This window comes from Diachasma alloeum, unplaced genomic scaffold (assembly GCF_001412515.2).
Source record: "Diachasma alloeum isolate Michigan unplaced genomic scaffold, Dall2.0 Dall_scaffold_00176, whole genome shotgun sequence".
In the NCBI taxonomy this organism is placed as follows: Eukaryota; Metazoa; Arthropoda; class Insecta; order Hymenoptera; family Braconidae; genus Diachasma; species Diachasma alloeum.
In genome coordinates, this window is record NW_021680342.1 from 3,343,809 (window position 1) to 3,371,737 (window position 27,929).

Below are 27,929 nucleotides of genomic sequence, written 5' to 3' on the forward strand. Positions count from 1 at the left end.
AGTGTGGCCCTCCCCTCTCCTTCCCCCCCCCCCCCCTTTTAGCCATAAATCCCGCGGTTTCTGTGGAGTTGTATCTTTATCTTTGTTTTCCTCCCCGTGGTCTTTTTATTTCCACGTGAAAACGGTTTTTCGAAGGGTGTGGACTCGGTGGTAACCGCCCCAAACTCCAACCCTCGGACCAATCCCCATATTCGCGCAATCTCCGAGCAACCCTCGGTTATCGCGAGGGGTTATGTGAGGTGCCTCGGTGGCGCAGATTCGCTCAGTCAGTCTTCATCCCTCGGCACCGGTACAAGTCACCCCTGAAGAGGGTGCAAGTGTCATTGAAAATACTTGGAGAATAGTTTTGAATTGTCGTGTGGCATTGGAAAAAAATTTGAACAGAGAATTGCAATTTAAATGAATGAATAGAGACGATTGAGTTCATTTTTTTTCGGGTGTGAGTTTGAATTATTGGACATGGCTGGGCCTTATCTGTCGCCCCTTGGGCCTCAGGCCGATCTTCTCACTGAGTACATGTTCGGCCGACGGCGTCAGGTCAGTGTACGTTTCTATTCTTTCTTACTATCTTTCCTCGATACTTTCAAACTATTTTTTCTCAATTCCTCGCTTTAACAATTATTTTTTAAATAGACGGAATTAAACTCTGATATTTTTGCATTTTAAATAACAAAGCATTAATAACGATGATGTTTCGCGTGAAGTAGCGCTTAATTCCTCAAAAAATCTGTAATAATTATGGAAATATCGTGACAATAATGTCTGATAAAGACCACGTGGATAAATTTGTATAGTTAAATTTTTTTTCCATGATTTATGAAACCTTGAAGACGTTATAAGTTTCGAAAGACGGATTACGGCTATCAGAATGTTCCATTTGTCGCTGAAATCCTAGTGGCGATAAAAGCGGGATGAATAAAAAAATTAATGAAGGAGTAATTAAATCACTGATTAATGGATTCACCCGATAAGAGAATTATATTAGATTTTCTTTCCAATTTCCTCTGCCGCAGAGACGCAATCGAACGACCTTCACACCCCAGCAACTCCAAGAGCTCGAGTCCCTCTTCCAGAAGACCCACTACCCGGATGTATTCTTGCGCGAAGAGGTGGCCCTCAGAATCTCGTTATCAGAAGCTCGAGTTCAGGTAAAGGACGTCAAAGAAAAATAAAAAGAATGAGTGAATAATTGCGGAAACTTCAGGTGTGGTTCCAGAACCGACGAGCAAAGTGGCGTAAGCAGGCGCGCCTTCAGCTGCTCCAGGACGCCTGGAGGATGCGTTGCCTCGGTCTTGGCAGTGCGGCACCACTTCTACTTAGACCCCCGCCTGGGGCTGGCGTAGAACGCTCAGACTCTACACCACCCCCGCCACCCTCGGCGGGACTCTCGCCACCGCAAATATCAGGTGCTCCTGATAAACTTCCGGATAATCCTGGGCATCCTGTCTGCAGGGATTATCGCATTTTACCTCCACACGGGTAAATATCTCAGTAAATTTTTTTACCGATTTCTCGATTTTTGTTGGAAGAAAAATTGAAAAAAATACCGAATTCATTTTTGAGAAAAGAATGTGGTTGGATAACTCTCCTCTCGAGAAGTTAAAAAACAAACAGTAAAATATTCCCAATTAATGTCGGAATGAAAAAACAAATTAGTCATCTCACAGGAAGGAAAATGAAGAGAAGAAATGAATTTTAGAATTCGGAAGAAGTTGAGAATAATCTCTGAATTTATATTTGAAAATAATATGATTAAATAACTCCCTTCTCAAAAAATGAGAAAAAATAAAAAATTTTCAACTAATTTTTAAATAAAAAAAAATTATTCGTCTCAAAGGAAGGGGAATGAAGGGAAGAAACTCAAAATGAATTTGAGAATTGGAAAATTCCGAATTTTATGTTTGAAGACAATGTGATTAAATAACTTCCCTCTCAAGAAATCAAAAAAGCAATAAAATATTTGCAAATAAATTTTAAATGAAAAAAAATTAATCATGTCGAAGGAAGGGAAATGAAGAGAAGAACCTCTAAATCAATTTTCGAATTGGAAACGACAAATAAAATACGACGAATTGATTTGTTTGAATGAAACAAAACTGTTGTGCAATTTCATGTCTTCAGATACTCAATGACATGTGAAAAATCGCCAGAACATGGCAAATGCAGTTGTGGTTCTCCGCCACGAAGTACATCAACACCATCAAGTGTCGAAGTGGATTTAGCGCCTCGTGACAGACCCCAAGAGGCAGAAATGGATCTGACTGTCAAGACTCCACTCCCCACACGTCACCCTCAAATTCCCCCGCTCTTTCACCACATTCCGAGTGAATCCCGGCATGACCTGAGCCCTGTGCCGATGTCCATGGACGAGCCACTAGACGTAACTCTAAATGGCAACAGAAATAACAACTAGACAACGTGAAATCACCTCTTTATGTTGAACGCCTAGTGGATCTCCAGTGATTGCTACTCTCATGTCTGACTATTTCTCCTCGAATAATTGTCCTTGAATTCAACGCTCATGTAAATAAACCGCAATCAGCATATCTTTGAAAAAAAATCGTAAATGCAGGCAAATGACTAGTTGGTAACTGTAATGGACGCGTAGTTACTTCTAGGGATCAGAGACAGGAAGAAAATAAGCAACAATGAGGTGCCATTATTTTTTTTGGGTTCAGTTGAAAGAGAATCCATTGACGAAGCATGGAGAGACGGATCTCAGAAAAATTACCCCTGGTTTTCAGTAATCGTGTAATGTATTGGCTTCTGAGGAGTTGTTAGCACACTTTAATCAAATGACAGTTTCACGCAAATTGCAAGAACTTTCGCCATTCAAAATTCACAATTGAATGAAAAATTATTGGACACTCGAAATTCGAGTTCAATTATTGCGTGAAAAATTGTAGAAATCAGGAAAATTCAGATGAATATATTTTTAGATTTTTCATTCATTATTTTGATGAAAAATTCATGTAGATGGGGGAATTCACGTCTTTCTGCTGCGCAAAAACTCGAAATGCCATTGAATTTTCAGTGAAATTGGAAATTTCATTGTTCTTCCTCTTAAAATTTATTTTATAAAATTAAAATTGCATTAAATGTCGTTCTCATTGACATAGAATTCGATTTAAGGGGAGACACATCGTGGAATTTCAGAATTCACTGAAAATTTGAAGAAATTTCGAATTTTTGAGCAACAGGAAGACAAGAATTTCTCAATTTGCTTGAAGTTTCGTGATTTCTGTTAATTTTCATGGAATTACGTGATAATGATGATGAATGATAAGGATGTGATAATGATGATGACATGATATGATAAAAATTTCGGAGGTGCGCTGGAAATTTAAGCAAAAATTTTTTTTAATGCAGAACTTTAGTAAAAAAAAAACGCAACAACTCTCGTCAAAATCACAATATTCTTGTGAAAATATCATAATTATTGAGGGGTCGATACGCTTCACAATTACCAAAATTAACCCATAATTATCACCATACTTTTCTCTCCGTGCATCAAAATTCGCGAAACGGTGCCACAACTTTGTAACATTCGCGTACTATTATGAAACGAGAGACCACAAGCAACAAATTATACCCTCAATTTTAATTTCGCTGTTTTTTCTTCGTACCAATGTGTTATGTAAGTTCGACAATCGGGTTAAGTGGATAATTTGAAGTTATTATGAAATAATAATGACCATGAATAAAAGAAGTTATTCATCAATTTGATCCTTATGACTCTTCCTTGCGTCACGGTAATTAGGTATTCGTTACGATTGCTGATTCAGATGGATTATAAATATCGCACGGTAATCATTTCTCTCGAAGGATTCTTCTGGAATAAATCACGATAAAAATCAGTATATTCCATTTTTTTCATGAGCAACGCAGAGAAAAACTATTAGATTTTAAGAGATGTCACTGACTTTTAGACATCTATTACCAATTATTTATGATACTTGAGATTGACGACAATAACTCTGATGTCTATCACTGAAATTTGGCGCTAGTTCCCGCAAAATTTGACTAAAATCCCTGAAAATCAGTGACATTCTCCTGAAAATTAGTGACGACATGATTGAAAAATAGTGACAATGTCACTAAAAATTACTAAAAAAAAACAACAATTGAGTATAAATTCCTGAAAATCAGAACGTTTTTCTCGCCGTAAAGGTGGAAATTCCTCCGGCATACTTTATGTCTTCAATTCACCGATAATTATCGACTATTTTCTGATTGCGAAACCCGCAATTATACTTGATACTTAATACAAAAACATCAATCGCGTTCACTCGATAATGAAAATCGATCCGCTGACCTCGGCATTTGATTAAAGACCCCATCCGAACCACGAAGATAACCCGTAAAATGTGAACTATTGTAGTGCACGTGGTAATGCAGGACTTATAAGATCGGGCTGTATGTGACCGCATGCATTGGCTCGACACAGCCATACCAAAAGGCTACATAATGTAGTGGTGACCGGTTCATCCACACACTGGGTCAACCGCTCGTTTGTGTGTGCAACGAAAAAAAAAGAATTAAAAGAGAAAGAGTAGCCTGGCGAACGCCAAGTGGAAAAGGGTAAGACGAGGACGGCCGGTGGCTTGTGGTGGCTGACTATTGGAGTGAAAAGGAGAGGCAACAAGAGTTTACGCGCCTCCTCGTGGCGCATTTCAAGTTCAGTTCCCGTGGGACCGCCGGCCTCGCTCGTTCGCAAACCATTCGTTGAACATGAGAATATTCTAACGTTTTATAAAATGTATTTACACGCTTTCAAAGCCTAAAACGGGATTTGATAATTCTCACCCGTTAAATATCATTGAAAATATCGTCGAGATGTTAGTTACGTAAATCACAATCTCCAAGAGGTAAGAAAACTAATTAATCCCCTGTCGCATCTGTTTCTTAAGTCCAACAACTCGTAATCTCTCCAAAAATGACTTTAGTCATTATTCGATTGGGAATGATGAATCAAACTGTCCCCGCTATCCCCAAGTGCTTTACGGAGAGAAATGCTCAGTAAAAATTACGGAACTCACAATTCGCTCACCGATTACGGAATCGACTCAGAAAATTTAAGTGACCGTATCGTAATTTTTCACAGGAGATTCAAATAAAAATTACGGAACGCTTCGGAAAAATTCCGAGACAGTTCCGTAAAACTTCCTACATCCAAATTTCGCTCCGGAATTACGGAAAAGATACGTAATTTTTATTGAATATTTCTCTCCGTGTTGAAATACCGATAATAATGAAGATAAAATGTTAAGTATTTTCTACCAAACAGCATCCGGGAAATGGCTTATCGTCCCCTGCAGTCGTTGAAATGCAATCAAGACCACACGAGCAAAGCAAAAACTCATTGCGCCTCTCCTCTCCGCCCCTCTTCCTCCGTGCATTTGTATTCATCGCGCTGTGTCGCATCGCAAAATTCATTCGCACACAAGTGCAACAGTTTTAGTGGCGAACAATGAGCCTTAGTTAGTTCCACCTCGTGCTCAATCCAACTTGTATTGGTACGATGAACTCTAATCTGAGGTTCAATTACAATTGCCAAACTTGAAATTCTAGCGCTGAACTTTGCGGGAACATTGTTGTCGGTCCCTTGTTCCACTCGCCCTGCAATCGGGCTGAATCAATTAAGTGCATGGATTACTATATCCGCCGTTGACATCGCGTTCACAATTTCTCGCTGAACATGAGGGTGACGTGTGTCATTTGCTTCTCGCTGTTTCTAGCTATCGAAATGATATTTGCGGTTGCCTGGATCCTACTGTACACCGCAGCCGAGAGCCATCAAGCCAGGTGAGCCCGCAACAATGGAAACAATGAAAAGACTTGGGAACTTGCATGATTTTTTTCAATTTTTTATGGCACTACGTGCAATGAGTCGAATTTATCGCTTAAAACGCGACTTCTGCACGGCGGGACATAAAATATTATAGATCATTCGGGCATAAACTTCGTTTTTAACGAGTGCGAAGTTTACACATTCTTTTGTCTGTCCTCACATCCCTTGAAAACGAAATTTGTGCCATTGTACTATATTGTACTATTAATCTCACGCTTCAGCCTTGAATGATTAATTTTTCATTCATGAATGTTAGAAATATTGCTCGTTGATAATTGATAATTGATTGATAGTTGAGAGTTGACTGTTGAAGCTTGAAGATTTCAAACGCTTTGAAATCGCTAATGACGCCACAGGGGTGGTCGAACGCTGGACCAATCGCAGAATGGCTCGTGCCAATCTAACCTTAACCTAACGCGCGCCTTATCCAATGGATGGCGGCAGCTCCCCTCTCGTCTTACATTCGACAAACGGAGCGCTACTTATGCAACTTTGTGACGTCATGAACGAAACAGTAGATTTCAAAAGCGTCTGATTTTCTTTCAATTATTATAAAATATCTATTTAATATTTCTAATATTTCTCCATAATTTTTTTCGTTCAACTATCTACGGGTTAGGTAGAATGCGGAATAGGGAAAAGTAAGGGGCATGCAAGTTCCCTACACTGCTAGAAATTTTGCGAAATTCCAGTCACAGCGTCATCTAAATTTTCGATGTTGTACGCTCACTAAATTTCTCATTCATCTTGAAAATTCACGAAAATTAGGGTTTCATGTTAAAAAATCATCGATTTTTCAATGAAAGCTTGAGTTTCTAAACTCATCGTGAAAATTGAACAGCACATACAATTCAATTTTCAATAGATCAAGGATTCAGAAAAGTTGTTGCCTGAGTTTTCAAAATTTTCAAGGTTTTTCAGTGCCGTATACTTCAATATTGAAGAAATTAACTGATTCGTCAATGAAGAAAGATACAGAAATTTCATGTAACTTTGCCGTTGTTGAAAATTTCAAGTTTTTTCACTTGAAATTTCAAGAATAATTTTCTAACAGTGTATTCACACAATTTATCAATTTACCAAAGCAACCAGACACCTAACTCCTCAGGAATTTCGCTTCAACTGCGTAAAACCTGTCATTACGAGAATGCTCGCTCATTAAGTTCACGTTAACTGTAAATGAGGGTCGCAAACCCTCATTTACAATTAACTTTTGCCCTTTAGTTTCTTCCGGACTTTTGAGTGCATTAATGAGCAATGCCAGAGAACGGGACGACCGCTATCAGTTCTAGATCACGAGAAATTGAAAATCAATGGACAGCACACGACTTTGGCCGCTTGCAAGCTGGTGTGCGGAGCCAGTGCCGGCCTGTGGCCTTTACCCACTGGAAGTTTTAGTATTGGGAAAGATGTTAGTATGAATTTAATTACGAAATCGTAAAACGAAATTAATTACGAATTCAAATTGATTTCGCTTATGCCTTTGGAGTCAAGGGATTTATTTTTTTGAGAGATTAATTTTTTTTATTCATTTTGTTGTATCGCTTCACCACTTCCTTCAATGCTCCATTATTATTTTTTGTTATCAAGTCATAAAACGAAATGAATGCAAAGTGGAAATATTATTTTGCTAATGTCTTCGAAGTGGAGAGATTTATGGAATTTTATCAAGAGACCTTCTTGTAGAAAATTTCAAAGGCTACATAAGGTCTTTTTATTAAGTTTTTTGAAGTTTTTCATTTCTAAAATATTCGCGAAATTAGAGAAATTCAGTAGTGAAGTGGTAAAACGGTTTAAGTCGACGTATCTCTTAGTTGAGTTTTTCAAGAATATCTCCGAATGTAAAGGAGATAACGATATCTTCGTACTAACCCCTTTCTACAGCAAACTGAGTGCTACAAAAAAGGTCATGACAAAAATTCTGCTATCTCCCTTAGATTCCGAGTTATTCACTGAAAAATAGCCAATAGTCAAAATCGACTTAAACCGTTTTCAATTTGCTTTATTCAATTTGCGTTATCTCTACCACTTCCTCCATACGAAATTACAGAATAATATCCATCAGAAATTAAATTTTATCCCACAAATATCTTCAAAATGAAGAGACTTTTGAGAATGAATTGAAAAATGTCTTCAAAGAAATTATTGCAAATCTATTAATTTCGAAAATACCGAGTAAGAAACGTTAATAATGGGCATATAATTTGCTTTCCTCCGTTTCGTTTTATCTCTTCACCTTCTTACTTCATTATTACTCTTGCAGTATCTCCCCATACAACCCGACAAAATTATCTTCGACGTGAAAGCGATCCCCTCGGGAGTCGACTCATTTATCTCCGAAGTAATCGACATATTTACATCAAACGTTCAATCATACTGCGGTAATAACTGTGATGGAGTCGGCTCCTCGGTGACTGTCCACATCGAGGTGGAGTCGGGGAGCCTCGGACTCGACTGGAATACCCGCGAGGACTACACTCTTCGAATCGCTAGTAAAGGTAATACTGGGATAGACCAGGGACACTCAACTCAACGAAGCGGTAAAGCGGTTTAAGTCAATTTCGACTATTGACCAGTTTTCAATGAATATCTCGGAATCTAAGAGAGATGGCAAAATTTTTGTCATAACCTTTTTTGTAGAGCCGAGTGAGACCTACAATAAATGTAATTACGAAAATTTCGGTATCTCCCTTAGATTCGGAAATATTCCTCAAAAACTCAACTAGGAGATGAGTCGACTTAAACTGTTTTACCACTTCGCTGCTGAACTCAAGACAGAGAGAAAAAAGTTTTGATTTTCAAGAATATATCCCACTGATTTTTGGGAAATCAATCCTCGATAATTCTGATCACTAATTTTTGGTGACAAATTTCGGAAAATTGGAGAAGGGTCCGTGAAAATCAGGGACATTTTCCTGAAAATTAGCGACAATATCCGCAGTAATTACTGATAATGTCATTAAAAATTCAGGACAAAATCTCTCAATTTCAGAATTTTGCACTCGTTGAATTTTTTTAGAAAAATTCTAGCGCTGTTCAATTTTGCAAAATTCTAGCTGTTCCATTTTGAAAAATTGTAGCTGCAGTAGAATTTTGGGCTATTTCTGGTAAAATTTTGTGAGGATATCTCTAAAAATGTCATATTAATACAAAAAAAAATTCACGTGTTACCCAATAAAATTTCCAGTCTGAGTACTCAAATTGTTCTAAAAAATTTCCCTTTGTATAATCATTGGGGATTAATTTCTGAAAATCAGCGGCAATATCCCCAGTAATTACTGATAATGTCATTAAAAATTCAGGACAAAATCTTTCAATTTCAGAATTTTGCACTCGTTGAATTTTTTTAAAAAAATTCTAGCGCTGTTCAATTTAGAAAAATTCTAGCGCTGTTCAATTTTGCAAAATTCTAGCTGTTCCATTTTGAAAAATTATAGCTGCAGTAGAATTTTGGGCTGTTTCTAGTAAAATTTCGTGAGGATATCTCTAAGAATGTCATATCAATACAAAAAAAAATTCACGTGTTACCCAATAAAATTTCCAGTCCGAGTACTCAAATTTTTCTAAAAAATTTCCCTTCGTATAATCATTGGGGATTAATTTCTGAAAATCAGCGACAAATCCACAGTAATTGGGGACGGAACTTTTTGTTCTTTGTGAATAATTCGGAGAATATTCGTATCCTCAGGCACCGAGGCGGACGTTATTATCACTGCGCACACGGTTTACGGGGCTCGTCACGCTCTGGAGGCTCTCTCGCAGCTAATTGCACCGATCGTCAAGTCCAGTATCAAGAGGGGGTTGGTGATCGTCAATAAGGCTGATATTGAGGACAAACCGGTGTTCAAGCACAGGGGACTGATGATAGACACTGGAAGGAATTATCTGCCGGTGACAGCGATTCTTAGAACTATCGATGGACTTGCAGCGACCAAAATGAATGTGCTGCATTGGCACGCCACTGATTCGCAGAGCTTTCCGTTGCAGATTAAGAGTCGACCGTTGATGTCGCGGTAAGAATAAATTCAGGAGTAAAATTATTAAAACGAAAGGGTTAAAAAATTCTATGCGTTATCCATTAAAAATTTTAGGCTGAAATTATCGGTCAACTTTTTGGAAATTTTTATCAGATGACGGTTCGCCTGAAGTTTCAAGGAATTTCGCTATTGAAAATTTACAATTTGATGGAAAAAACTATGGAAACTCAATTTTAATTTAATCATTTCATGAAAATCAATAGAAACGAGGAAAAATCAGGCGAATTTCCTTGAATATGCGATTTCACTCAATTGAATTTGTAAAATCAAGTGAATTATTTATTTCATTGCGATAATTTGGTGTTAAAATTGCTGTGGAAATAAACGAGTCAAGAAAATTCTGCACTCGATATTTCATAAAATATCTCGGGAGTGGGTGGTTCGAGTGTAGTTTGTTAAGAAATAGATTCTTCCACAATCACTCGGTCGTGAGCAATTTCCAAGACATTAATATCACGCCATAACTAACTCGATACTTACATTATGCCGAGAACAGAATTTTCATCTGATAATCCCTTTTAAGATGCGCATTCCTGACAGTGCGGTTTATTTTTCATGAAATAAAAAAATTAAAAAATTGAAAAATGAACGGAAATTGGTGATTTTTCTAAAAGAAACGAAAAACGGCATTGGATTTGAATTTTGAGAACATGTTTTCAGGTATGGTGCTTACTCCCCTGGGATGATATACACCCCAGAGGACGTGGGGCGTATAAAAAACTACGCGAAATACCGTGGAGTCAGGGTGATCCTGGAGATGGACTCTCCAGCCCATGCGGCAACCGGTTGGGAGTGGGGCGAGACTGCGGGGCTAGGGAAGCTCGCAGTTTGTGTTGAGCAACAGCCCTGGAGGAATTTCTGTGTTCAACCCCCTTGTGGACAACTGAACCCTGTGAATCCTCATGTGTTCGATATTCTCAGGGACGTTTACAGGGAATTCTTCTCGATATTGGGGAATGATAGCGTCCTTCATGTTGGAGGAGACGAGGTAAATAGCCCCCACGTCAATAAATTGATTAATTAATTAATCGATCGAGACCAATGCGAAGGAAAGCGAAACGTTGCAAATTAATCATATCAATAAAAATTGAAAACAGAATGTCGCGAATTTATAGTAAATTAAGTATTGTTATTCTTTTTCACTAACTCTTCTGCATTCAGTCACTGTCAGATATCCCCACATTAATAATTTAATTGATTAATTAATCCAGATGAATGGAAAGAAAACCAAAACATTGCAAATTAATTAGATTATTAAAAACTAAAAACAGAACATCGCGAATTTATAGCAAATTGAGTATTGTCATTCTTCTTCACTAACTTTTCTAGATTCAGTCACAGTCAAATATCCCCACGCCAATAAATAAATGAATTAATTAATCCAGATGAATGCGAAGAAAAGCAAAACATTGCAAATTGATCAGATAATTAAAAACTAAAAACAGAACGTTGCGATTTTACAGCAAATTGATGCCAGTCAAATATCCCCACGTCAATAAATGAATAAATTAATTAATCCAGATGATTGCAAATTGATTAGATCATTAAAAACTAAAAACAGAACATTGCCAATTTATAGCAAATTGAGTATTGTTATTCTTTTCCACTATCCCATGGCCTTGATTCACGAACTTAAAGTTGCTGGAAATGAACAACAGAATTAACAATGAGAGAAAAATTCCCATTCATAAAATTAAAATCCATTCGTAAATTTGAAATTCCAGCTCTGGTTGCCATGCTGGAACTCCACCGAAGAGATCGTGGAGAATATGCAGGGGAGAGGCTGGGGGAGAACCCCCGAGGACTTTCTCAAACTCTGGGGAGAGTTCCACATTAAGCAATTGAAGGTCATAAGTGACCTCAAAGAGAAGGACGACTCTGTGATCATCTGGAGCTCTGGACTCACTGAGCCCAATGTCATTGAGCAGTTCCTCGACAAAAATAGATTTATCATCCAAACGTGGGTGCCAGCTGCTTCTACCGTTCCCGAGGAACTCCTCAAACGTGGGTATAAATTGATTATTTCAACGAAAGACGCTTGGTACTTGGATCACGGCTTCTGGGGGAGCACAAAGTACCATTCGTGGCGAGATGTCTACGAGAATAGAATCCCGAGGGAGGTACGTGAGATTTCTCTGAATTCTAATTTTGATCGCTCTGAATCGGTTCGATTAACCCTGAACGGGCATATTGGATCAAAACTGCACGGTCCTAATTATTCATGCACATTCTATTCATGCAAATATTGTGGAAGAAGCTAGTGAATTCGATAGAAAATTCTATTGGATTCCGATTGAAGTTCCAGTAGAAATTTTATCAACTTTTGATTCTATTGAAGAAATCCGCAGCTTCACTACGCGTTTCGAAAAAATATCGTTCTATGAAAAATATGATATATGATGAATATGATATGATTTTTCACCTCGATTGTTCTTCTCTTTTCAATAAAAAAGACATCGAAAATTTGAGCCGAGGAATTTCTGTAGAAAATCGCGATTGAATAAGCCCCGTAGAAATTCAATTATATTATTCCATATGAATTCCATTGAGAAAAACGCGCAGTTAGAAATCCAATAGAATTTTCCTGGGAATGCACGAGGTTTTTCTATGAAATTTTTGTATTTTTCCAATAAATTGTTGCTTCTGCGAAATAGTTATCTCTTTCAAAGAACCTTATTTCCTTTTGATTTCTGCTCCCAGTGAAGTATCTTCAGACTTCACATAAATCCAGGGAAATTATTTGCATTTGATAAAACCAATGAGTCTATCAAAAAACACATCAAATAAATATGTTTTCAAATAGAACACAAGTGAGTCCTTGTTTTAAGTTAAGACTCAATTAGTTAACAATGAAGTCATTGTTTTGCTGGTATTTACTTGAATCAAACCAATAGTTTACTTGATTCTAACAGAATTCCGTTGAAAAAATACCCGAACTTATTGATTGTTAATAAAAATATTATTGAAATGAATAGAGTAATTGTCGATAAAGAGTCTTATTTACCTTAAACACAACATTTCTCTTACTGCACATTTTTAAGAAAACAAGTGAACCCTTGATTTAAGTTAAGTCATTGTTTTGCTGGTATTTACTTGAATCAAATTAATAGTTTATTTGATTCTAACAGAGAATTCCATTGAAAAAATACACGAACTTATTGATTGTCAATAAAAAATTGTTGAAATGAATAGAGTAATTGTAAATAAAGAGTCTTATGTAACTCAAACACAACATTTCTCTTACGGTACAATTAGATTTCTTCCACCGATTCAATGAAAGAAAAAAAATACTGTTCATGCACCCGTGATAATGTTGAATTTTTCATGTATCTTACCTTGAAAATGAACTTCAGGAGACTGTCCTCGGTGGCGAAGTCTGCATGTGGGGGGAGTACGTGAATCAGGGTGGCCTAGACTCTCGCATCTGGCCGAGAGCGGCAGCAGCCGGCGAGAGACTCTGGACAGACTCCGCGACCCTCAAAACCGTCGACGTCGAGCCGAGGTTGCAGGCTCACAGGGAGAGATTGGAGAGCCGGAACGTCAAGGCTGATGCCATATCCCCGGCGTGGTGTGCACAGCACGCAACAAAGTGCGACTGAAATTAATTACCAAAATTTTTAGTATTCTCGGAATTTTTGCATTGAATGTGATTGATCTCGTTGATTATTATCCGTTGGAAACTGGACAATTGTAAATGAATAAATATTTTTTATATGGTATTCTAGTTTGGAACATTTTTTGAAGATGATTATTACAATTGAATCGATTTTTCTGGTGTTGAAGTGTTATTCTCTGAAGTTTATTCCCGATTGAACATAAATAGAATATTTTATTTCCTTGACGCTACTTTTACAGCTTTACATCTACACAAGCCATAGACGGATAAATCTTCTTGATATTATATTGAAGTTAGTATTGAATTTAAAAAAAACTATTTTATTCTTCACTTCACAAAAACTTTTATGATATAGCACTTTTGGTGAACGATATGTCGTATAAAAAATGTATTAACCATGAAAAAATACGATTTTTGGTCATTTATATCCTTTCATTATTCACCCGTTCAATCATTCATTGTATTCATTCATTCTAGAACAGAAATCTCCTTGATATTAGATTGAAGTCAGTATTGAATTTAAAAAAACTATTTTATTCTTCACTGGTTTTCATTATTCAAGTTTATTATCAATTGAGGAGTAAACAGCATCATTACTTGATGCATGAAGATTCCGAAATAAAAACTTTTATGATATAGAACTTTTGTTGGACGATATGTCGTATACAAAATGTATTAACCATGAAAAAAAAAGATTTTTTATCATCTTTCTCCTTTAATTATTCATCCATTCACCCATCCATTATTCTCAATAATTCTCAATTGAGGAGTACCGTCCTTCGACGAAATACATGAATACGAAGAAATTCTTGATATGAAACTCATCTAGTCTACACGATTAGTGAATAATTATTGCGTAGTGATTACAAAAAAACTGCAGGAAATAAACATTAATTTCTTTTGTGACATTCAGCAATGAATCCGATTATTTCACGTGTGTTACGACTTGAGGAATAAAATGCATTCTTACACGTATGCAAACAAAGATTCATACATGACGGTTGGTGCATTCTGTGTTTGTTACAAGAGTTATCTGATTATCTGTGTTCAGATGATGAGATCTGGCCTACGCCTGCGTATGCCTCCCACTAATACACTACCACAGCAGTGCTCAGCTGACGTTTTGACAATCGATGGTAGTGATCGGAAATAGAGCCTTCCGGGATATAGCAAAACCACAAGATTATGTTTATTTAATCGCGTCTTCCTTCAACTGATCTTAGAATAGTTCGTATGAAATGTCAGGGAGTAATGTCGTGGCATTAAAACCCGGGAGAACGCGTTTTATACCCGCTAATTCATCACTCTAGGTTATGTTTTTGAAGTACCGTTGTGTATTCATTGCCATGAATTTTTTAATTATTTTGTGATGAGTTTTTTTTCCCGAACTCCAGTGATATATTCTTAGTCTGCTAACTAGGTGAGCTTAATCGGTTTTTAATACAGTGAATGAATTATTCAACAATTCTGATATTTTGATGACAATGGAAATCATTTCGGTCATCTTTCCATCTTCAGATAATTTGGAATTAATTTTTTGGCTAATTATCATCAGATGTTGATGCGAAAACGTGAAATGTTAGTGTTTTTAGCCTTTTTACTCTGCATTTTTTTAAATTCAAACCTCAAGGCTCTCCGTTAGGAAGCATTTTCACAATCTTTGAATAAAATTTGAAAGAGTCCACTTTGCGAGGACGGAAATCATTTCAAAACAATTTTTTAAGATTGTAAACGTTTCCGTAAGAAATTTATAAACAATCAATTTTTTACCGCGAGGTTTTCGAGAACAAGATCTTGTAAAACAGAAAATAGATTCCCAGAAAAAATATTTTTAATGAGAAACATTTAAAAAATTAGGAAAAACTTGAAAGTTTATTTACTATGAAATAATTGAAAAATCGCCATTTTTCTAAGGATGCAGCCCTTTTCATAAATGATTCATAAACAATTAATTTTTCGCCCTAAAATAATTATATCGTAATGACAACAACTGTCTTTATATCCACAATTTCACGAAAAAATCGACTCTATATAAATAAAAAGGTTCTGCAAGTTTCAACGATATTATTTTGTTGAATTATTATTGATTTATTGGACGAGATGGGTTCAAAAAAGATTAATTTACTGCCCAATGTAATTTGAATGACGGATATTAATTATTAATATTAATTAATTATTTTCTAATTTTTCACTGAATAATTGCATTCATCATGTAATCGATATATTAATTATCAGTACAGAACTATCAATTATTCCGCGACCTGAATATCCATTTGCGGAAGAATAATAAAATAAAATGGACATAATAGACTTGGACGTCAATATTATTTCAGTAGCGAAGTGGTCAAACGGTTTAAGTCAATTTAGTCTTTAGTTGAGTTTTCCAGAAATATTTCCGAATTTAATGGAGATAGCGAAATTTTCATAATAACCTTTTTTCAAGAGTGAATTAAGTGCTACTAAAAAGGTTACGAGAAAAATTTTGCCATTTCCCTTAGATTTCGAGATACTCATTAAAAACTGGCCAATAACCAAAATCGACTTAAACCGGTTGACCACTTCGCTACTGATTGATTTATTAGAAGCGCTGGTTCTAAAACAGATTAATTTCCTGCGAAATGTAATTTGAATGACTGATATTATCCATGAATTATTTTCTAATTTTTCACTGAATAATTCCATTCATCATGTAATCGATATATTAATCATCAGTACATAACTATCAATTATTCCACGACCTGAATATCCATTTTCAGAAGAATAATAAATTAAAATGGACATAATAGACTTGGACGTCCTCGAAACAAGTTCTCGTCCAATAAAAAACTCCGGAGTAAGATGCAACTGCATAAGCTCAAACTCAGCCTGTTACATAGCAGTGACAATCGCCACTCTGGGATTTCTCGGGGCCATTGTCTTCATCTGTAGAGATTACATTAAAGTCCTGCTCTACTGGATCGAGCACCAGGACACGTGGGTGATCACAGTCATCGTCACGGCACTTTTTACAGTCGTTTCGTTTCCCATAGTCATAGGGTATTTATTCCTCATCATTGCGAGTGGGTATATGTTTGGCATTGTCAGGGGCATTGCCATGGTCGTCCTGGGGGCGAATCTGGGAATCGCAGTGGCACATACTACACTCAGTGCTCTATCCACCAAATTACCTATCGGGGCGCTCTTGAGGAGCGAAACTGCGAGGGCTATCTTGAGAGTCATATCAGGACCACAGGCCTTTAGAGTCGTTCTCTTTGCGAGGCTCACGCCTATACCTTTCGGACTGCAAAATACTATTTTTGCTGTGAGTACGAAACACAAGACCCAGACCATTCTATCGTTAATTAGAAATTTTGAAACCCGAGGCAGGAAAAAATTTCAGAGAAAAACTCAGTGAATTCAANAATTTTCATAATAACCTTTTTTCAAGAGTGAATTAAGTGCTACTAAAAAGGTTACGAGAAAAATTTTGCCATTTCCCTTAGATTTCGAGATACTCATTAAAAACTGGCCAATAACCAAAATCGACTTAAACCGGTTGACCACTTCGCTACTGATTGATTTATTAGAAGCGCTGGTTCTAAAACAGATTAATTTCCTGCGAAATGTAATTTGAATGACTGATATTATCCATGAATTATTTTCTAATTTTTCACTGAATAATTCCATTCATCATGTAATCGATATATTAATCATCAGTACATAACTATCAATTATTCCACGACCTGAATATCCATTTTCAGAAGAATAATAAATTAAAATGGACATAATAGACTTGGACGTCCTCGAAACAAGTTCTCGTCCAATAAAAAACTCCGGAGTAAGATGCAACTGCATAAGCTCAAACTCAGCCTGTTACATAGCAGTGACAATCGCCACTCTGGGATTTCTCGGGGCCATTGTCTTCATCTGTAGAGATTACATTAAAGTCCTGCTCTACTGGATTGAGCACCAGGACACGTGGGTGATCACAGTCATCGTCACGGCACTTTTTACAGTCGTTTCGTTTCCCATAGTCATAGGGTATTTATTCCTCATCATTGCGAGTGGGTATATGTTTGGCATTGTCAGGGGCATTGCCATGGTCGTCCTGGGGGCGAATCTGGGAATCGCAGTGGCACATACTACACTCAGTGCTCTATCCACCAAATTACCTATCGGGGCGCTCTTGAGGAGCGAAACTGCGAGGGCTATCTTGAGAGTCATATCAGGACCACAGGCCTTTAGAGTCGTTCTCTTTGCGAGGCTCACGCCTATACCTTTCGGACTGCAAAATACTATTTTTGCTGTGAGTACGAAACACAAGACCCAGACCATTCTATCGTTAATTAGAAATTTTGAAACCCGAGGCAGGAAAAAATTTCAGAGAAAAACTCAGTGAATTCAATAGAAAATTTTATCGAATTTATTCTCTTTTTTTTCATTTTTCATTGGCTCCTCAGAGTACAACAGCGTTAGCCAATAACGGGACTCATAACTTATATATTACATAGTGTGTATGAATAATTAAAATAAAATTAACTGGTTAGATTACATATTGAACTTTTCTATTGAACTTTCTATTAGGTTTTTTACTGCCCTTTTTTTAGAAAATGTCCAAGAGAAACTATTTTATAGAAAAAATCAGCAGAATTTCATCTTTCTATACAAGTTTTTTTTTCTTTATTAAGACGTTTTTTATAAGAATCTTCGATATGATTTTACTAACTTCTGTAGGAAATATCTCAACAGAATGAGTTCTACGGAAAAATCGAATTCCTTCTCTGTCTCTAATTTTCTTCAGTCCTAAACTCTGATTTCGTTTGCTTTGGACAGGTCAGCAATATTTGTGGCTTAAGATATCATATCGCAAGTGCAATAGGTCTCCTCCCAGCGCAAATAATCAATGTTTACCTCGGAAGTAGTCTAAGGTCAATGCAAGACGTGTTAGAGGATAAACATACTGCTGCGACGGGATACGTAGTCTTCTGTATTCAGGTAAAATGACGAAAAGCTTGGATAATATTATTAGAAGAATGAACATTCAAAGTATTCATAAAAAAAATAACAATTCCGAATATGCTTCACTGAATTCGAATTCAATTTAATATCAAAACGCTCATGAAATCCCTTATTCATCCTGGAAATTCAGCAAAATTGAGCTTTTCATGTCAGCCCATTCATTTCCATTTTTATATTGATCTGGTAATTGTAATTTCATTAAGTATTCCAAAGATTTAATGACATTTCTGTCTATAAAATTCACCCCAGAGGAAAACTTCACGTAAATTAGTAGTTGTTGAAAATTTATAGATTTTTCACTTCAAATTTCGCAAGAAACTTCCTGAAAGTCTTGTGTAAATAATGCTTTCTGCTTTCAGATACTCGTTGCTGTCTCACTGATGGTATACGTAGTTCAGAAAGCCCGACGCGAGCTGCATCTAGCTCTCCTGGAGGCAGATCTTGCCTCCATGACGGATAATTCTCATTACCTCAATGACGCACTACCCGAGTCCAAAGGATCACTCGTGACGCTCATTGCGTAATGCGCAATGTAATTATTGACAAATATTGAATATTCTCCTCAAGAGCTCCAGGTCACATCGAGGTAGGTCTCGTCTTCGTTCAGCACTCGTTATCATAAATGACTCGACTATGATTTTCTCTCGTGAACGAAAAGTCTGGAAAAATTCAATCAGTTTAGCTGTGCCAAACAAACAAAATCATGCTTTCGATGGCGAAACGAATTTTCTGCACTACATCGTTGACCTTCCGTTTATACAATTGTTGAGTTTCTTTGTATTCATATATCCCCTGTTGATTAATTTTTCAATGGTTCATGGTACCAATTATTGACAGGCCTATTTGTTTCGAACGCAGAGTTTTTCATACATTTTTTTAATCAAATCAATTTTCTGGTGTATGCAGAAGAGATCGACAATACTCTCGCCAGAGAATTATATGTATTTCCTCCAAAGAAAATAGCGAAGGATAATTGAATCTAGTATTGAGATAACCTTTGACAGCGATAGAAATTATGTTTAGATTTTTGTGTTGAAGTATTTTAATCTCTTGGGAAAGTCGAAGTAATTTAGTTTAAGAATAAAACTGATATGACGTGCACTATTTTCGTCAACGTGTGGTACTGCACCTTGTGAGTGTGAATAATTAACGTTTCGAGAACCGACAAGCACAACAAAAATTATCAAATTTAAAACAAGCTCCACGTACACTATTAAAAAAAATCGAAATTTTGGGGGCTAGTGCTTTCCATGAGAGCGACTTTGAATTTGATTTAGGGAGGAAAAATCTCACTGTAAATTTAACGAAATTCCACATTTTTAGGCGGCAGGAAGACGAGAATTCCCTAACTTCAGTTCTTAATGAGAACATGAATATTCCGTACCAAATTACACGGAAATTTCAATTAATTGAAAATATATAACCTGAATATATTGACCTGAATTTTTCTGGTTTCTATCATTTTTCATGAAACGATTGAGCTGAGATTTATAATTTCCATTGCTTTTTCCATCAACTTGTGAATTATCAGTGATGAAATACACTGTTGCAAAAAATGGAATTTCATGGACAGTTTATTAGTCATTTTCAGGGAAGTGAAAATCAATTGAATTTTTGAAAGAAAAAATCATGGGATTTTAAATCATTGAACAGCAGGAAAACAAGCATTTTCTAATTTATTTGAATTTTCAATAAAAACATGAATATTCAGTACTAAATCACGCTGAATGTTCAATGAATTGAAAATTCAAGATTCTGGATTGAATAAATTGAAATTTCCAGAAAATTAGAAATTTTGGATGACAAAATTCTTTGAAATACCAGTGGAACTGCAATGTGATGAAAATTTCCGAAAACTGTACCGAAATTTTCAGCCTAGAATTTTGAATAATGTATTCAGAATGGAATTCTATATGTACATGACAAGGTATTCAGTGTGCTCTACTAATCTTCGATTTAATGCATAATAATTCGTGCTTAGAGGGAAAAAAAATCGCAAAAATTATTTTTACACCAGTTTATCGGCTAGAACGGCGACATCGACACCTGTGCAAGTCTTCCCCTTTCAGGAAATTGATAATAATCCATTTCTGTCGCTCAAAAAGTAAAAGAGAGACGAATTGACAATTGAATTCTCTAAAAAATTATTCAATTATTTAAAAAATCATGTGGTTTGTATTCGAAGCGCATATTATGACTCTTGGATTACAGTGATATGTATATAACGTTATTGTCGAGAGATAAATAGATGAGATACGTCAGGGAGAAATAATCCCTAATACTCTTGACGTAACACTCAAGGCATTTTCATACATTAAGATTTATTTTGTAAACTTACAATTAAATTACTCAAAAATATACCTACATTCTCATTTCGAAATTGGTATAAAAAATTGTAAAATTTAATGCAAAAGTATCCCAGTAATAAAATCTGTAATTAACTAAAATGGAAAGATGATTTCGATGAATTTCTGCTCATCCTTTTATTTCATTTAATCACAGAAAATTTTCAATTGCTGACAGTATGCCCGTGATTTGTACAAATGTAAAAAATATATTACTATGGAAATAAAAAAAATGTCAAATCAATCACAGCTTGAGTTTTAAACAGCCCCGAAGTACACATTCTCCTTGCTAATTAAATTCCTGTCCCTGCAGCTCTCGAGAGCCTTTTTAATCACTTCAACAGTGAAATCTGCGTCTTCCTTGGTCACACACATGGGGGGCTTTATTCGCAGGACCTATAAATAGAAACTGATGTTAATGAATTCGATCGATTCAGCCTGGTTAGAAATACTAATGAAGTCGTGTGAAGCCTCACGTTTCCATGGATTCCGCCTTTTCCAATGAGCAGACCCATGTCCTTGATGTCCTCGAACATTGTCGCTATGTGTTCAGCCTCCAGGGGAGTCTTTTTGTCAGGGTCCGAGACTAATTCTACACCGATCATCAGACCCTTTCCTCGGACGTCTCCCACCATCGTTGGATATTCAAGCAGAAGAGTGCTTAAACGATGCAATAAGTAGGTGCCAACTTCCTTGCAATTTTCTTGAAGTTTTTCTTCTTCAATTATCTGGGAATAGAGAGAGGAGTACATTGATTCAATTATCATTAGCTAATGACGAGGGAATGAGAACAAATCTCGCCCCACTAGTAATGCGGAAATTGTAATCAGAATGGGATTTATTCTCATTGAAAATTGATGGGGTAATAAAAAATTAATTCCGCTCTAATATTAATTACAAAACTAATCAGATTTAGATTTTTTTCATATTCTTGCACACAGAACAAATTAATTGAAAAATTATTGTTCAATCTATTGTTCAATCGTAATCCGAAATTGTGTTTTAGGAATTTTTATGGGAAAGCAGGGAAAAATGTCAGGCAATGGATCAATTTTCCCCTTTGAACCGTTATTTTTCGCAAGTGAACAGCAAAATTTGGGAAACAAATCTTGTTCTATTGTTAATAAAAAAGTAATGAGGATTTGATTTGTTCTCATTGAAGATTGATGTGGTAATAAGAAATGAATTTCCCTTCATTATAATTAATCAGAATTCGATTTTTTATTGACCATTAATAGGTCAAAAAATCAATTGAAAAATGAGTGTATAATCTAAGTAAGCGAGCAAAAATGTATTGTAGGAATTTTTATTTGAAATCAAGGGAAATATACAAGGCGGAGGATAGATTTTTCCTCTTGAACCATAATTTTTCTGCATTTTCTTGCATTTTTCCTGTCGATTTGTGCTCCTTAAGTTTTCTGTCAAAACCAATTATTTTTTATGACCACAGTAAAGAGGAATGAAACGAACTGAGCTCTCAATTCCTCGATCCCCAAGATTTGAAATGTTTTGCATAAGATTACATTGAGATGTTTGACACTCGATCGAAATGGTCTTATCAACTAAATTAAAGAGAATTACACGATTGCCCGGCCTTGACACAGAAAAATGTCAAGTTGACACTGTCCCAGTGATTATATCATCGACTTACATCGAGAACCGCTGAACCAACGGCGCAGGCCACTGGGTTCCCCCCGAATGTATTAAAGTGAAGTGCCTGATTCAAACAATCTGCGATCTCTGGAGTTGTGATAACTGCACCCATGGGAAACCCATTTCCAATACCCTTCGCCATCGTCACGATGTCGGGGATGATATCGTGGCCCTGGAATCCCCAGAAGTGATCGCCCGTTCTACCAAAGCCTGTTTGCACTTCGTCGGCTATGAACAGAGCGTTTTTCGATTTTATTATGTCATATGCGCCGTGGAGGTACGTGCGGGGGTATTGAACTGCACCACCGACTCCCTGCGATAAAGTAAAAAATTACAGAATGATTTCAGTAGCGAAGTGGTAAAACGGTTTAAGTCGACTCATCTCCCAGTTGAGTTTTGGAGGAATATTTCCGAATGTGAGGGAGATAGCGACATTTTTGTAATTACATTTGTTGTAGCTCTCAATCGGCTCTACAAAAAAGGTTATAACAACAATTTTGCTTTCTCCGTAAGATTCCGAGATATTCATTGAAAACTGGTCAATAGTCAAATTGACTTGTATCGTTTTACCACTTCGCTACTGATTTGATTGGGCATTATTTCGTGATGAATTGAAGAAAAAATCGTAGAAATGATTTTTTCACTGATTCAAGACAGGGAAAACGTTTGGATTTTCCCGGAATCAAATTATCATTGAATTTTGTTGATAAATTCCTCAAAATTCGAGATGGTTTTCTGAAAATTAGTGACGATGTCACTTAAAATTGATGATAACGTCACTGAAAATTCGTTTAAAAAATTGGTGACTGAATTTCAGAAATTGCCCTCACGACATTTCGCGCTTACGCATTCCTAATAATTGAAGATAAATTCCTGGACGTCAGTGAAAATCAAAACTTTTTTTTCCTTCTGAACTTAATTTATAATTATGAAAATGAAAGTGAACATCCAGTGTTGAAAACCCTATTCTCAAGATGGTTATGATATGCGTACTTGAATACTCTCAGCAACGAACGCGGCGAACTTTCCATTATTCGGCAAAGAGAATTGAATAGTGTCTTTGAGGTCCTCTAGATACTTCTCCGCAGCAATGCACTTATTCCCAATGCACTCGCACGTCCTCCCATGCTGGGATATTGGACTGTCCCGGCATTGGGGGCCACCCCAGGGGCCTTTATACACGTCTGGATTGGTGACCTGATGATGGACAACAGACCAATTCATTCCCTAGCTAATGATGGACAACAGACAATTCTCAATCCGTTTTTATTAATTGAAAAGTCGATTTTTATTTAGAAAAAAAAGGGGGGGAATTGCATTATTTATGACTGAGAATGGCTATTGTTGCTAATATATTACACGGAGAGAAATATTGAATAAAAATTCCATATCTTTTCCGTAATTCCAGAGCCAAATTTCGTTGTAGGAAATTTCGTTTTACGGAAATGTCACGGAATTTTTCCAGAGCGTTCCGCCATTTTTATCTGAATCTCCTGTGAAAAATTACGTTACCGTCACTTAAATTTTCTGAGTCGATTCCGTGATCGGTGAGCGAATTGTGAATTCCGTAAGTTTTACTGAACATTTCTCTCCGCGTAGCAATATGATTTCGAGTGGATTAAACGCGCACTCTATCACATTATCTGTTCCACTAATGAAGACTTTTCTTAAAAGTGGAATTCTTTTTTGCTTTTACGCCCCTTTGATTATACAACGAAGATATAAACATGTGCAGACATTTAAAAATTGCAAAATCGAAAATTTTAGACTTCCTTAAGGGGAGACTACTATGAGTTTTAAAAGTCGTGACATTGGAGTGAGATTTCTCGTGCATTGAAGATCGATTATATGTATATGTCGAAAAATAAATAATTAGTGCAAACAAATTCAGGCAGAAAAATTATCCTTAAAATACTAAAAATAAATTTTCGATTCTTTCAGAACTATTTTTCGGGATTTTTTACATGAATGGTGCAATTTTTCATTAAAATAATAACGAAATTAGCTGTGTAGATGTAGAATTTCAAGAAACTAATTCGTAATTGGTATTGCGTATATTTTTCCAAATATTTTGAAAAAAAAACCTCTGTAGCTCAAAAATTGGAGGCCCTGGACTATTTTTGACATTTTAAGCGTTTGCGGGGTAAAGGAACAATAAACAATAAGTTTTTTGCATTAATTGTTCGTTTTTAGACATATATAATCGATCTTCAATGCATGAGAAATCTCATTCTAATAGCTCACGACTTAAAACTCATAGTACTCTCTCCCCGTAAGCTATCATAACGCAAACAAATTGAAAACTAAAATTTGAAGCCAAAAAAAAATATATACTCGCCTGGATGTGACCAGGGGCTGAGGCGATGGGGTACCTCCAGGTTGACATCCCAGTGGCGGAGCTCGTCGTGTAAGTGCCACCGTGATAAGAATTTTTCATTGAAATAATGTCTTGCGATCCAGTGTACAACTTGGCCATTTGAAAAGCAAGTTCATTGGATTCAGAGCCACTGTTAGTCATGTACAGTACTTTCAAGTTGCCCGGCATTTTCGCCGTCAATTTTTCAGCGTACTCGTGGTACTTCGGGTGCATATATATCGACGTCGTGTGGCTTAATTTGCTCAATTGGTTCCGCGCTGCCTCCGTCACTTTCCTAATAAAGAACGCACGTTGTCAAGGGTTGGAATGGCACGGAATTGCGCGTTACGATTGCGTTCGAGAAATTTTCGAAACGCTGGGGTTGAAGGTGGCACCGGAAGACGAATTATCCATGAGGAAAATCGAAAGTCGAATAACAAATGGATTAATAATATGCATTCACGAGCGGAGGTCAATTACCCATCCCTGAAGGATATAAATCGCTCGTTGTATCTCATTAATTCAAATTCTTTCGAAATAACTGGTGGGATAGTTGTAATTTGCACAAGGTCATCCGATAGGAGAGAATCGGTAGTGAAGTAATAGATGAAGATAACGCGGAGAATGGCTGAAGATTAGTTTGCGAATATCTTTTGAATGGACAGAGAGAAAAAAAGTTTTAATTTTCAGGGACACGTCACTCATTTTCAGAAATCTGTCACCAATTATTGGTGATACTGAACAATTAATGGAATGCACCCGATTATTAGTGATTTTTATCAATGAATGATAAAAATCACTAATAATAAAAAAAAATAAAAATTTGACAATAGATTGCCAAAAAATAGGGATGGGTTCCTGAGAATCAGGAACATTACTCTGAAAATCAGTGATAATGGCCCCAAAAATGAATGAACATGTCACTGGAAATTACTGACATATCGATGAAAATTTCATTTTACGCACAAAAGATGAAAATAATTTTTTGCAAATAATGTTGTAGACAGAAAAATCGTTTGATTTTTCCCTCCAACGCATCAGCTCCAGAGATATTTACGTAATAATCTCCATAAAGTGCTGAACAGCTCGTTTGTGATAATCTTAGCGGCATGCAGTGCTAATTACATACTTAACACCCCTGAGCGAGGACAATGCAGTTTTTAAACTCACGGATGAGAATGTCCAACGGAAACCGTGACAATTCCCCCAAACATATCCAGATATCGTCTCCCCGTGTGATCCCAGAGCCACTGCATATGACCTTCGTGAATCAGGAGTGGTTTTTTGTAGAATGGAGGAGTGGTTGGGGTCACCGAAGTCATCCTACAAGACTTGACACTATCGTAATTTGGACCCTGGTAGCAAACGACGAAGTACGTGAGCGCTTATCATTTCACAGATTGACGTTTTAAAGATGTCATGCAATATTCAGGAACTCATAGGAGAATTCATTTCTCATGCATACGAAAATTTTGCTGATAATTAACAAGCGAGAAACTTCTTTTTCTGAGAAAATAAATTTTTAACTGCGGAAACTGATGAGTTTTCAACTATTAATGAATGAATATTTACTAAAATTCAGTCTGTCGACTAATTCTTTTAGTCACATAGTCAACAGGCTTCTTTTATGATGAATAATTCCCTTTATTCTCGACAAATGTACGAATTCCAATAGAGAAATAAAAAAACTTATTTTTATAGAAAACAAATAACAGAATAATCTAATACGATAATCGAAATGACAAAAAAGGAAGAAATGTGCGTTTTTAACGATTCAATAAGTAATTAATTTTTTTTTAAATCGATAAATGTACGTGTCATCTTACACTCACTTCATATTTCGATGCGGTAAAGCTGCAGCTTGGAATTTCAGGAAATGAGCTGAACCTCCTGACGGAAGCCCAGCGTCCATTGACTCCTGAAGAGTAATCGGGTCAAGTGTCTTGTTTATTGAAACTTGTTGGTAATCACCAAAGTCGCACTCACCTTTTAGGGCCATTCCTTGTCTCGATTGACACTTCAATAACGTCAAAAAAATTCCACACAAGTTTCACAATTTTTCTGCTCCCTGAGACGATCGAAACTCAATTACGAATTGATCCGAGTGATTGATCGGACTTTGTTGTTGTTGAAATTTGAAAGTTGCGTGCGCGCCGGCTAGCCGACGTTGCCAGATTAAATTGAATGAACAATTTATCGTCGCGCATGCCAGCAATGTCAATATGTATGCATTGAACCACGTGATTACATGTCTTCAAGAAGTGGGAGAAAGTAAAAGTTGTTTTTATGTATTTCGCCGGCGAGTGTCCTCCATCAGTGGTAAAACAGAGTGCGCGAACGATTCGAAGAGGAAGTGGATGTCAGGGACACTGAAGCGAGGGGTGGAGGGTCTTAATGAGGGATAATCCCTCCTGAGTTGTTTATGCGCATTCATTCACGTGAATTTTTTCACCCGGAGCTAAAGGGTCAGATCTTGGATTTTTTCAGGGGGAAGGTCGGTCAAAGGGTCACAAGGGTCACGAGGGCCAAAGTGCCAGATCTTGGATTTTTTCAGGGGGAAAGTCGGTCAAAGGGTCGCAAGGGTCACGAGGGCCAAAGTGTCAGATCTTGGATTTTTCCAGGGGGAAAGTCGACTTTCGCCAAAATCGAATTTTTTAGCCGGGTGAACGTTGATTCCAACTATTTAAGCGACGGGCTATTCAGAACTCTCAAAAGTATGTGGAAAAAGTGAAAACTGAAAAAAAAAAATTTTCACCCGGACGCCAAGGGGTCAGATCTTGGATTTTTCCAGGGGGAAAGTCGACTTTCGCCAAAATCGAATTTTTTAGCCGGGTGAACGTTGATTCCAACTATTTAAGCGACGGGCTATTCAGAACTCTCAAAAGTATGTAGAAAAAGTGAAAATTGAAAAAAAAAAAATTTCACCCGGAGCCAAAGGGTCAGAGCTTGGATTTTTTCAGGGCGAAAGTCGGTCAAAGGGTCACGAGGGCCAAAGTGCCAGATCTTGAATTTTTCCGGGGGGAAAGTCGACTTTCGCCAAAATCGATTTTTTTAGCCGGGTGAACGTTGATTC

At 36.7% G+C, this 27,929-nt stretch overlaps 4 protein-coding genes across 6 annotated transcripts; 3 read left to right on the forward strand and 1 right to left on the reverse strand.

The window, feature by feature from the left end:
- The first annotated feature begins 288 nt into the window (after positions 1 to 288).
- On the forward strand, positions 289 to 3,126 carry LOC107040360 (dorsal root ganglia homeobox protein). Its single transcript, XM_015260465.1, has 4 exons — positions 289 to 537; positions 1,014 to 1,148; positions 1,205 to 1,479; positions 2,122 to 3,126. The coding sequence occupies exons 1-4, from the start codon at positions 460 to 462 to the stop codon at positions 2,411 to 2,413; spliced, it is 780 nt and encodes a 259-aa protein (XP_015115951.1). The 5' UTR covers positions 289 to 459; the 3' UTR covers positions 2,414 to 3,126.
- A 1,546-nt stretch (positions 3,127 to 4,672) lies between these two features.
- Positions 4,673 to 13,607, forward strand: LOC107035691 (chitooligosaccharidolytic beta-N-acetylglucosaminidase). 2 transcript variants are annotated; one of them, XM_015253361.1, is made up of 8 exons: positions 4,673 to 4,868; positions 5,739 to 5,805; positions 7,076 to 7,262; positions 8,115 to 8,349; positions 9,540 to 9,864; positions 10,549 to 10,876; positions 11,613 to 12,008; positions 13,242 to 13,607. In XM_015253361.1, exons 2-8 carry the CDS (start codon positions 5,747 to 5,749, stop codon positions 13,485 to 13,487), a joined length of 1,776 nt encoding a protein of 591 aa, XP_015108847.1. In that variant the 5' UTR covers positions 4,673 to 4,868; positions 5,739 to 5,746; the 3' UTR covers positions 13,488 to 13,607. The 2 variants fall into 2 exon arrangements, with proteins under 2 accessions (XP_015108847.1, XP_015108764.1); XM_015253278.1 differs by lacking the exon at positions 4,673 to 4,868 and having other exon boundaries at positions 5,699 to 5,805.
- Positions 13,608 to 14,622: 1,015 nt separating this feature from the next.
- Positions 14,623 to 19,877, forward strand: LOC107036597 (transmembrane protein 64). Of its 2 annotated transcripts, XM_015254667.1 has the most exons (4): positions 14,623 to 14,924; positions 16,261 to 16,805; positions 18,317 to 18,478; positions 18,862 to 19,877. In XM_015254667.1, the coding sequence occupies exons 2-4, from the start codon at positions 16,278 to 16,280 to the stop codon at positions 19,024 to 19,026; spliced, it is 855 nt and encodes a 284-aa protein (XP_015110153.1). In that variant the 5' UTR covers positions 14,623 to 14,924; positions 16,261 to 16,277; the 3' UTR covers positions 19,027 to 19,877. The 2 variants fall into 2 exon arrangements, with proteins under 2 accessions (XP_015110153.1, XP_015110145.1); XM_015254659.1 differs by lacking the exons at positions 14,623 to 14,924; positions 16,261 to 16,805 and adding an exon at positions 17,249 to 17,789.
- Positions 19,878 to 20,685: 808 nt separating this feature from the next.
- Positions 20,686 to 27,019, reverse strand: LOC107036613 (alanine--glyoxylate aminotransferase 2, mitochondrial). Its single transcript, XM_015254676.2, has 8 exons — positions 26,843 to 27,019; positions 26,689 to 26,774; positions 26,027 to 26,211; positions 24,839 to 25,151; positions 23,494 to 23,697; positions 22,499 to 22,813; positions 21,324 to 21,575; positions 20,686 to 21,243 (listed from the first exon to the last, which is right to left on the reverse strand). The coding sequence occupies exons 1-8, from the start codon at positions 26,853 to 26,855 to the stop codon at positions 21,106 to 21,108; spliced, it is 1,506 nt and encodes a 501-aa protein (XP_015110162.1). The 5' UTR covers positions 26,856 to 27,019; the 3' UTR covers positions 20,686 to 21,105.
- Between the last annotated feature and the right edge of the window lie 910 nt (positions 27,020 to 27,929).